This window comes from Chrysemys picta, chromosome 2 (genome assembly GCF_011386835.1).
Source record: "Chrysemys picta bellii isolate R12L10 chromosome 2, ASM1138683v2, whole genome shotgun sequence".
In the NCBI taxonomy this organism is placed as follows: Eukaryota; Metazoa; Chordata; order Testudines; family Emydidae; genus Chrysemys; species Chrysemys picta.
The window spans coordinates 152,166,297-152,177,921 of record NC_088792.1 but is presented as its reverse complement, the minus strand read 5'-3'; the positions used below and the strand labels follow the sequence as shown (position 1 = coordinate 152,177,921).

The 11,625-nt window shown below is 45.2% G+C and overlaps 1 protein-coding gene across 2 annotated transcripts; it reads right to left on the bottom strand.

Moving 5' to 3' along the window:
• Positions 1-96: 96 nt before the first annotated feature.
• SNRNP27 (small nuclear ribonucleoprotein U4/U6.U5 subunit 27) lies at positions 97-10,564 on the bottom strand. Of its 2 annotated transcripts, XM_065584397.1 has the most exons (7): positions 10,403-10,564; positions 9,252-9,372; positions 8,549-8,661; positions 6,925-7,004; positions 6,355-6,396; positions 5,281-5,345; positions 97-4,033 (listed from the first exon to the last, which is right to left on the bottom strand). In XM_065584397.1, the coding sequence occupies exons 1-7, from the start codon at positions 10,437-10,439 to the stop codon at positions 3,979-3,981; spliced, it is 513 nt and encodes a 170-aa protein (XP_065440469.1). In that variant the 5' UTR covers positions 10,440-10,564; the 3' UTR covers positions 97-3,978. The 2 variants fall into 2 exon arrangements, with proteins under 2 accessions (XP_065440469.1, XP_065440470.1); XM_065584398.1 differs by lacking the exon at positions 6,355-6,396.
• Positions 10,565-11,625: the final 1,061 nt, after the last annotated feature.

Sequence of the window (11,625 nt, the reverse complement as noted above, 5' to 3'; positions counted from 1 at the left end):
GGGGGTTTGCAACTTGACCCTATGGCATGAACCCTGACATATAAATCTAAACAGTAGTTCGACCATTTAACTGGCAACATAATAATAAAACATAGATTGCTGTACATGCTTTGTTTCTGTTCTTGTAAATCAAACCATGTCCTATCATATCATGACTTCATGTACAAAGGAAATACACAAACAACTTTTACATGATCAGAAGTGACTGGCAGGTGTTCTCTTGCCTACAGCATTCAGACAAGAAGGCTAACATTTGCCTCACTGACCCTAACCTCCACATGTAAATGAGGGACAACTACATTTCAGATCCATTTTTAAAGCAGCAATCAGTAAATGGAGCCATAAAAAGCAACCACAGAAAATAGCATTCAGTTAAAGCAACAGAGAAAGGCAGGTTACCTCTGCTCTTTTCAAAGAGTAGGGGGAACCTTCCACAGCCAAAGATTGTCAATTTCCTCTTTCCAAACACCAGGGAAGAGCATGTTTGATGTTGCTGCAAACAGCTGAACTACCATTAAGTCACAGTTAAATACTGTTTAAAGCAAACATGTCTGCACAAAAACTTACTATGCCTGCCTTTTCTCCTTCTTTCCTGCTTGCTTGCCTCCACTTTTCCTCCTATTTAAGCTTAGTGTCTTGGTCTTTTTCAGTGTCTGTATTGCCTCCAGACTCATTTTGCTATTTTTCATCTATTTCAAATATTTGCTTTCCCCTGAGACTCTTGCTAACCTCACAGAATGGTCATTTCTAATTGTGCCTCTCTCCTCTCACCTATTCTTGGTTTTGTTTTTCCTTTTCCCCTGTGTATCCCAGCCTGTTACCACCTTCTCTTCATTTCTGCTTCTCCAGAGCACTGTCTACCCAACCTCTAAGCAAGAATGTCAGAATTTGTATGTTTTCTTCCAGCTGATAATGCTACTACACTTTCACTAACTCAGTAGGTTCTAGCATACCTAGTTAGGCAACATCACAGTAGAGGCTCAATATTACTCTGATAGCTAGTAGGAATATACATTAGTGAAGGTCCCTAGGCATCTATTAACCATGTTGCTTGAATTGGGGATTTCCTGCTGTGACAGAGGGCATAGCAAGCCATCTTCTCTTATTTTGAAAATAATACCATGGCTTCCAGTCCTTCAGTTTTTCCAAGGACAATGTCAGGATAAGCTACATCTCTAAGCAGGTGGCTAGCAGTGTTGGGGGAGAAGTACAATGTTAACTGCAGGTGAATTCCTGAAACACCTGGAATTAAGCTATTTTAGATTGTTATGGAAGGACTGCTGGAGTTGCTTTAGTCCTAGCCCACACCCCAGTGAGACATGCAGGACAATGATCTCCCAGAGAAGCATCACGTGATTCTAATACACAGAGAAGATAAGTTAGTGCTTCACTAGGAGCATTTGTTTCTGCACTGGTATGGAGGCCCTCAGGCAGCAGTCACCTCCTAGGTTTAGATGAGCGGGTGAAAAATTCATCTTAAAATCAGGATATGTTGTTCTAGGACAACCAGACACTTGCTAATGACTGGTTTTTATTCAATCAGTAAAGGATTTAAGGTAGTAATACTGTATTTCACATCCTGCTAACTTGACATGGCTCAGGCAACCAGAGGGAATTTATCAGAGGTCAGCAAAAAAGAGGCCTCTGCCTGGCCTTCCGCTATATTTTGCTAATCAAGACTTATGGTAGGATAAAGCCTTGGAATAAAGACACTGCGCTCACCTCTAGGCTGCTTTAATCTCTGATTGTCATAGGCCCAGTAGAAAACTGGAATCCTGACTGAGATTAAGAATTAGGCATGAGCTTTAACAGAACATCTTAATCTCTCCTGTGGTTGTGTTTTGGGGTGGGGGAATATCATCATCCTCATGTAAAACAGAATCTTCCAAATGGGAAAATATTTCAAAAGCCAGCACAAATTATGTTAGAGATTTAGATTTTCTACAGGCTTTAGCTGAACACCTGAAACTTATTTGTGCCTTTGAAAATCTTCTTCCTCCTCATCTAATGACTGGCAGTTCTACACTGCAGGCTGTCAACTTCCCCAGTCTTCTGTCATATGCAGTACAATCTTTACTCACTGTTTTAAACAGGCTCTGGCCTACCTTTATTTATCGGTTTTGCCTGCCCAATTTCAGATGGCAACAGTGTCCATTGCCAGGGTTCAGATTGTGCTTGGCCCGAGTGTTTTCTGCCTGCGTGGCATGTTAGCATCCTGCTAGTGTTAGGTCCCTACATTTATTTGTGTGAGCTGAACAAATTCTAATGCCATTCTAGGTCATTGCAGGGTTGCACATGTGACTTTAATCTGGATTGTTCCCTCTGTCAGATTAGTTGGGGGAAAGGAAAATATAAAATCATGTTTTGCTTGTCAATGGTCATGGAGGCTACAGGAAAAGCTGTGATAAAATGTGAGGGCTGGAGTAGCGGAGCAGCTTTAGGAAAGGATCTCACTTGCCAAGGCATGAATACTGAGCATGATTAAAAAAGAAAAACAAGTCATCTAAGGCAAAGGCTATTTGCTATCCACGTCTCGGAGGTTAAAAGGTACATGTATGCAAGAGATTTTAGCTATTTGCATCACATGAGAGTTATCAAACTTCTGATCAGACGTTCCCAAAACCTCAGTCCACAAGTGCTTTAGGATCAGATGCTGATGGTTCAGAGACAGCAGACTGGTCCCACAGACAAATTGGAGAGAGGAGATGAAGAATAATAGAGAACATGATTAATATTTTTCAAAGAAGGACAAACACTACTTATTGAATGAAGAAAAGCTAATATACACGCAGCACTTTTCAAATGTTCCTTTGCCATGTAAGTAATGGCAGTATTTGCCACAGGGACGTTATGTAATCACGAATGGGAGAGGTGTACATGATTGTGAATGGGAGCAGAGATGTTCATTAGGCACTTTATGTCAAATGGGCATGTGGTCTACCACGATGAATAAGTTTTAACCCACCTCTTGAAATCAGCCCCTGCATGTGCTGCCACCTGCTGGTATGTGTGTGAAATGGAACAGCAAATAAACCATGGCCTTTGGAAAAGGTTGTTTATAAAAATAATCTAGATGCATAGTAAGCAATGAAAGCGGAAGGCGTTAAATGTTTCACCTCTGGGTCTTTAATATAACCCAGATTTACCTCCAAACTTTGCTCAGAGAAGAATCAGCCTCAAGAAGAATTTTAAGTAAGAAATCTGTAAACAAATATGAAAACTAAAGACTATTCCAACACGGTATGTTTATCCAAGCCAAATAGTAAGTAAACTCACTGCAACCCTTTGCCACTATGCTATACTATCCTACTCGGTAGTTCCGGACAACTTTGATTATTAACTAGTAAGGAAAGGGATAAGTGAAAAGTAAGGAGGAGGGGGGAGGGAGAGATCTTAAATTAGGAAAACAATTCTCTTTCAACATTAGAGACAGCGTGGCTCCCTGAGATTCTCCCATGAGCACACTTTCAAAATAATCCTGTTTCTGTTTTAAACCCTAAACCAGATTTATCTTCAGAGTGATTTATCCCTCTGTTTGACAGGAAAAAAATTGCCCAGACATATCTCCAACAGCCTCCTCTCTGGTGCTTTATTCCTGAGCAACACCATCATATTTTAATTATGGGGTGGGAGTAAATATATACTGGTTTTTATTGTAACTGACAATATTTAGTTATTTAAAAAAAAAACTCATAGAAGAAATGAAAAATAATACATCTAACAGGAAAGTCCTGACAGGGAACAAAACAGGCCTGAACATATTCAAACCCAACGTTTCTAGAAAGCATCATTTTTACCCTCTCTTCCTAGGAGGCAAAGCAAGTGTTTCTGGACTCTCATAAATAAGCTGATTTCGTTTTACGGTGAGAAGCTGAGTTCCTGTCTCTGAGATCCCAGCACACACACAAGTCATAGCGAGACAAAATGTTAACCATTCATGCTCCAGAGGTCATTCTTCACAGGTAACAAGACTAGACATCAGGCAATAAAATCCAACGGTCTGTTGAATCCGCCTTTTCTGTTCATGTACTGCCTGTGATGAGGGGAAAGAAATCAGCATAGTTAGAACTTAATTGTCTGTACTTGTGATGAGCTTTAGGGGCTCCAACCTACTCATATGGGATTGGTGTTTTTTTAAAGTGCTGATGGAAATCCAGCACAGGTTGGCTGGGACAGAACGCTGCTGCCACTCTACGACAGCTTGTCCGTTCCTTGTGTGACATGAGCTGGGTGTTCTCGAGACATACCAAAGAGGATTGGCACTAACTGGCATGTCTGATGGGAGTCTCAGCAAAGAAGTCATGATTGGATGAGCCATGGAGAACTCACCCAACCACTGGAGCTAATCACTACGGTCAGGTCTACACCAGCAAACCCTCCAAGTCTAGATTGAGCTTATATTGGCCAAAAAACAAAAACAGAGGGAGGGCAGGGGGCGCTTTGCCAGTATAGCTTTTCCTGAGGTAGTGAGCAAAATAAGTTATACCGACAAAGGCACTTTTATGCCAGTATAACTGGATCTGCAGTAGGGCTTTTGCCAGTTTAGAAATATTGACAAAACAGACAGCACACTCCTGTTATATTGGCAAAAGATTCTAGTGCAGATCCAGTTAGGCACATTGGTCTGGAAAAGATTCTAGTGCAGATCCAGTGAGGCACATTGGTCTGGAAGCTTACCATGCTGTTGCCAGGCTGTTCGTGTTCAATGGCTAAAGGACTTCAGTCCCCAGGGCCATCAATACAGTACATTTCACAGGTGCTTAGGTTTAACTTAGAGATGCAGGGTGTACAAAAGAGAAGGTAGGCTACATTTTTTAAGTAGTTACAAGAAGCAGAGGGAGAAGATTCCCAGGGCTGCAGTGACATTCTGTACCACTCTAGCCAAGTATTTACAGAACGTTTATTGCCGCAGCATCTGAGCGCTGTACAAAGTTGCATATATTGAAACAGGGAGCGAGTGCACCTTTGTTCTTTGGTTCACTCCTCTCTCCATTAGCCATGGAGCTTTAGAGAAACTAGAGGCAAGAAACATAACTGTTTTGAGTAGTGTATAACAACTGCTTAGATGTAAAATCAACAAGCACTCCTCAACGCAAATGAGAATGACCTCTCAGTCAATAAACCTAGAGACCGCCACACTTCTCACCAGGACTACAAAGCCTTCTCTGAATCAGATTGTCCTGGAAAAGAAATTACGTCTCCTCCAACATACCCATGCAGACATCAGATATTACAGCCTCCAAATCAAAGCAAGTCTGTCCAAGTGGTAGAAACACAAACCTGTACTTTCTCTTCTGTGACACGTTTATAGCGTAGGCATTTACAGAGCCATCCACTTTCTTCCCCTGAAAGATACAATGGGAAAGAGAGCTCCAAAATTCAGTGTGTTTTACAGAGAACTGTTCAGTAAGAGGCACAGACAAGGGCACAGGTTGTGGAGCTGGGATCAGCACATCTAACCCAGTGTATGTCATTCTTAAGAAAGCCAACTTGAAACCAGAGACAAGGTGGGTGCGGTATTGTCTCTTATTGGACCAACTTCTGTTGGCGAGCGAGACGCGCTTTCAAGCTTACACAGACCTGAAGCCTACAACAACACTGCATGTAAGTTGAAACCAGTTAGTAGCAACTTTCTAGGTCTTTGCCAGGTTAGTCTTACAATGAAGATGCATGGAACTAAAAGCAACCCCCCTTTTCAGAAGCAATAACTACAGACCTAATCACTTGCCTAGGGTCACATCATATTACAAAGCTCAGTGTTAACTCCCATCTGCTTCCATAAAGAACAGTGGCAGGATACAGCTTTGTCTAACCAAGGCTGTAGCATGGATAGGAGACACTGTTGGAACATGTTTTTATGCATTGTAACCAGGCCTTCCCAGGGCTCTGAGTAAAAGGCACCTTAGTATCCATCAGGAATAGGAAGGATGGTTTAGTGGATAGGGCACTTGTCTGTGACTCAGGAGACCCGGGCTCAATTTCTGGCTCAGCTGCAGGCTTCCTGTGTGACCCTGGGCAAGTCACTTAACCTCTGTGTGCCGCAGTGCCTCATCTGTAAGATAGGGATGATACCACCCTCCCTCCCAGGCGAGTTCTGAGGGGCAAATAATGATTACAAGGTGCTCAGACTCTATAGCGTGAGTGGTGTATAGAGAGATACTACAGTTATGATTCAATTAGCGCCAATAGGGTAGTAAATACTATGATCAGTATTAAGTGTTTGCAGGATCACACCCTTAGGGAGAAGTACAGAGTCATGCTAAAGGACTGATCCAAGCTCTGCAACTAATAGCCAGGAGCTAGCTGATTAAAAGCAGCAGAGGCAAGCAACAAGAAAATAAAATCAAGACATACCCATTTTTCCACAATAGAAGCCAATATAGGAAGCCCTGCTCCCTAGGAAACCCAAAGGGTTTAACATGTCACCTGAAAGCCAGTACCATTAGAAACACAGCACCACACTGGGGTATCTGTTCAAGTTCCAGGGCAACACTCCCTCTGTCCCAGCACAACACTGACTTGGCCCCACCTTACTTATCTTGTGAGGGCCCAGGGGCTCACAGCCCAAGGGGCAGGGCTGCCAATCACGACCAGTATGTTGACTTCCCATGCTAATTCTGTATTATAAGATGAATACTGGCTCTCTTCTGTAGTTCCTATCGACAATACTCTTCCGACGCAACATTTCAACACACTGATGAGTTATTTCTTGCCACTTACTGACAAATTCAAAAGCTGAGACACAGCCCTGTAGCATCGAGAGATTTAATGTTACGGTAAAACAGCTAACCTTCCTCCATCCTCTTGTAAAGGATTTTCCTAAACTTACCAAGATAGCTCGGCTATACCCAAGAATGAATTGTAAATATAATCAAGAAAAAGGCCATGACTTTTCACTCAAGTTCTATGGAACAGTCCACTCACTTTTGTTGTGTCAAAGGATGCAAATCCCATTGTTTTCATCATCTCAATTTCCTCCTCTGTTTTGCCTTCCATATCTTCTTCTGAAAAGACAGAGATACAAGAGGGATATGAAATACAATACTAGGAAAAATTACCAGGCACTCGATGGAAACTTATTGAACGTGCTGATTAGGAAGGTAAGGAATAAAGATTTGTGCATGTGACAAAAGCATTATGTGTATTGCAAAACTGGCTCTCTGGTCTGCCCAAACACAGCTCTGGAACAGAAAACTGGTCCAGGGGGTAGAGGAACAACGCAAGGTCAGATATGGCCCAAAAATTGAGGTTTCGCAGATGTTTGTTTTTACAGTATATGATAAAAATATTCCCAAGTTCATTTGCTTTTAAATGCCAAAGAAAAAAAACAAACATTCCCCTACAGTGTTTGAGACCCTTGAGCTAGCGGAGAACTGAGCAAAGAGAACAGCAAGAAGAGCACAAGGAAATTTAGATTTATTTTTAATCTCAGTCTTACTAATGTATTAGTTACCACACATGTGCATGGTGTTTTACAGATGAATAGGCATGCACGATCCCAGCACTCAGGAGCTGGCAATTTAGCCAGACAGAGATATATAACTAGAAGCATACAATGACAGGAGGCAACAGAAAATAGAAGGGAAACCTCCTCTAGGGGAGACACTGTGGTTTCAATTTCTTTTTTGGTTTTTACACATACACTTAAGATACTGGCTAAGTTTTGCTTTAAAATAAAGTATCTCAGATGACAGAGGAAAGTGAACTGCTTTGTTAGGAATGCAGACAAGAGTCATTGTCGTCCCCCCACCCACAATATGGCACTTTGGATGGGCTGCACAATATCAGGCAAACCACAACTACTACCTCATCCTGTGTGTGTGCTGCCTAATTCATTAACCTTTGTAAAGTGATTAGAGATCCTCTTAGATTAAAGACACTGTCAGGCCTTAGATCTTGGGATCAAATCTGTAAGGGCTGACTCTTAGGTCTGCATGGAGTCCCTTTGCAGTTAATGGGCCTCCATGAAGCTGCAAATGCCTGCCCCTGAAGAACCAATTGCAGAAATACTAGAGTTGCCAGATTCAATCAGACCCAAGGTGTATCTAGTTCTGTATCCTGTCTTGGACAGTGGCCAGCACCAGATGCTTCAGAGGAAAATGCCAGAAATCCTACAGTAGGCATCATGAGATGATCTGCCGCACAAGAAGGTCACATCCTAACTCCTACTAGTTAGTGACTGAATTGTGCCCTGAAGCATGAGGTTTCATATCTCTTCTAGAACGTTTTTTGTGCATTAACTATGATTAAGCACATGGAGTGGGGCCTAAGGGGGCAAAGTATTATTAAAAAGGGTTGCACGGGTCCAGGACTGGGGTGCACTCACAGATGGGAAAGGAAAATCGAGGTAAAATTTGACTAGCACCTGCCTTTAGTAATCCTGGCTTATGCAGTTCCAGAGGCCCTCATTTTCACGGGCATCTACTCCATTTACCAATTTTATTTAGGTCCACTAGATTTTAACTGGTTCTCCACACATCAAGGTAAGATAAACACAAAGCCCCAATAGCCAGCTTTGCTTCCCAAGATTAGGACTCTGCTCTGTTACCGGTGATCTGATGCTCTTTGCTTTTAGCGTCTTTGTTTTCTTTCTTTTCATCCTCTCGCCTTTCCTTCTGCCGGGACGGGGAAGAAGAGCTGGATCTGTGCCGTCTCGGGGACCTAGAATTTCACACAAGTACAGATTTCAATCCAACAACAATACTCAACTACAATCCCACCTACAGCTTTTCGTGTGACACCCAGGAAGTAGAATAATGGTTATGTGGTGTTACAATGGCTGGCACTGTCTTAGATACAGGCAGAGGGGGCGCACAAGGAAACACTATCTGTTGACTCATCTTATCCTTAGACTGTAAACTCTTTGGGGCAGGGACCATCTTTTTGTTCTGCGTTTGTAAAGCACCTAGCACAACGGAGCCCTGACCCATGACAAGAGACCACAGGTGCTAATGCACTCCAAAACAAACAATCAATCAATACAAGGCAGCATAATTTCATCACATTTGCCCTAGTTAAGTAAAGGACAACACAGGCTGAATATTAGTAAAGAGCCCCCTAATAGTAAGATCTGTCTGACTCTAGAATTGTTTTTTCTTCCCTTCAGCGTGCCCCATTTCCCACATCAAGGGACACTAGTACCCTGTTGATATCACTGTAAGAATGACACCAATAGGAACAGTGGGGGAATGGGGCTGTCAACTAGAAGCTCTGCTTATTGCCTTCAGAGAATTCAGATATTTTCTCCTCACCTGGATCGCCTCCTGTGTGGGGAACGGGAACGACTCCTCCTCCTGTCCCTCTCCCGGGACCTCGAACGCTCCCGTCGCCTCCTCTCCCTCTCCCGGGATGCAGAACGAGAGCGCCTACGTTCTGAAAGAAGCCATGATTGGGGAAACAAGTGGGGGTGCTGATTAGTGGTGGCTAGCTAGAACTGTCATCATCCTTGTTATAGTTTCAGTAAACCCCTATGTTTAGCTACGACTAAACTAAAAAAAGGGGGAAGGGATTTCTTCCATCCCCTAAACCTCAAGACTTCCTCAGGGGTAAAGAGGATTGTCCTAAGAGCAACAAGAGCAAAGAAGGAAAGACGAGGGACACATGACAGTACTTGTTGCAAAATTCTGAGTTGAACTTTTCAGAGGCAAAGAGAGGAAAAACGGTTAAGGCTCTATTACTAAAATAAAAATAGGGACCATCCCTCCTAACAGACAAGATCTTGGTCAGCGATCCACTGCCACAGGTGGATTGGATTCTAGGTCAGGCTTATTTCCATTCCTTTAACAGCATGCTCCCTTCCTTTGCTTTGCGGTGCATCTCCCCTCCACCCTTGTATCAGGGTAGGGATCAGAAATCCCCTCTACTGGAGGGAGGCAAAGCTCCCCTGTTACCCCCCGTATGCAAGTAGGTGTCCCCTTTACCCCGTTATCTGGCTTCACGGGGTCCCTTCCCTTGCTGCCGAGCGATCTCTGACTCCCCCCCACCCCCATATCAGGGCAGAGATCAGAGAAATCCTGCCTTTCTTGGTGGGGTAATACCCCCCCCCAACAGAGATCCGCTCTCTGGATAATGCGGGTACTATCTCCCATTTACACATACCCTGGGCAAGGATTTGTACACCTGCCCTTCTCTCGGGGGGGGGGGGAGGGGGCAAGGTTCCATTGACACCCCCCCCACCGGAATCTGAGTCCCCCTCTTCTCGCTGGGGGGGGGAGCGTCCATTGACCCCCAGGGCAAAGATCAAGGGCTCTTTCCCCTACTCCAGGGACGTGTTTACCTCCCACCCCGCCGTAGACCGCGGACCAGCGGGTCCCACCCCAGGGCGGACGGTGCATCTGAGACCCCCCCCTCCCCCATTGCAGGGGGTGCCCCAGTATCTCCGCCCCTCTCCCCAGGCACTCACCCCTCCGCGGGGGGGACCTGGAGCGGCTCCGGACCATCCCGCCGAGCCCGGACCCTGGCGACTCCCTCGGCCTCAGCCCCCGGCCGGCAGGCACATCCAGCAGAAGAACCCTCCGCCGGGCACTTCCGGAGGGTAGTCCGCCCCCGCTCCCGCTCCGGCTGGGAACTCGCTGCGCCGCACTTTGGTTCCGGGCCGATGGGGTTCCCCTGAGCACCTCTTTGGGTTTGGGTTTGAGTTTGGTCGGGGGGAGGCTCTCAGGGCACAGCCTTGCCCGTATCCCCCCACCTCACATCAACCAGCTGGCAGATCCCAACCACTAGGGTTTGTCTTGAGTTGCAGTGCCCAGCACACCTGGGCTCAGGGCCTGGCCATGTTGGAGTTAGCCCCCAGCAAACCCATAGTGTGGGGTTAGCCCCCTTGCCTCGGGGATCGTCTGGACTGCATTGGTGGCCACAGATCCCAGCACAGACAGGATAAGATCCCAGCATCTGCTCCTCTCCGCGCTGAAGCCCCAGGTCTGCCCCCGCCACTCACGACATGTTAACACACAAGCCTTTGTCTCCATTTTGGGTTCCCTCGCGGTGCCAGCTTGCTCCGCCAGCTCAAACCCAGCTTGTGCTCCGTGGCACATGTGTCTTCTCTGTCACAGCGTGCAAGCTGTTTTCACAACCACAAGTGCTTGCACACAACAGTTGACCTGTCTGCATGCCATGGGGCTAACTGGTACCCGAGGATATTGCTGATTAGTACAGATCATGCACATGCGTGTGAGTCACAAGTCACATAACTCTGTCTTTCAGACACCGCCACTCATATTTTCATCACTCTCTTGCCCACACCAAACGTTGTGACTCGTGTTGTGTGCTCACTGCTACTTCCCTGGCTCAAAGATGGCTTGGGTGATCAAGCCTTGACCCAGTTCGGTGTCAACCTAGCCATGCAGCCTTTCCATCTAGCAAGGTTCTATGGAATTGATTCATTGGGTGTGTGCTTCTGAGATGAGACTTTAAGAACTGATAATACTTAGCCTTGCCTTGAATGCAGGGGACTGGACTAGATGACCTCTCAAGGTCATAAGAACATAAGAAAGGCCGTACCAGGTCAGACCAAAGGTCCATCTAGCCCAGTATCCTGTCTACCGACAGTGGCCAATGCCAGGTGCCCCAGAGGGAGTGAACCTAACAGGCAATCATCAAGTGATCTCTCTCCTGCCATCCATCTCC

Excerpts from the sequence above, each read along its gene's own strand:
- SNRNP27 (XM_065584397.1), bottom strand. The coding sequence starts at position 10,439 with ATGGTCCGGAGCCGCTCCAGGTCCCCCCCGCGGAGGG. Across the intron at positions 5,346-6,354 it reads CTTCTATTGTGGAAAAATGG|GGGAAGAAAGTGGATGGCTC; the intron begins GTATGTCTTGAT and ends TGTATCTTTCAG. Across the intron at positions 4,034-5,280 it reads TCACAGAAGAGAAAGTACAG|GCAGTACATGAACAGAAAAG; the intron begins GTTTGTGTTTCT and ends CCCTCATCACAG.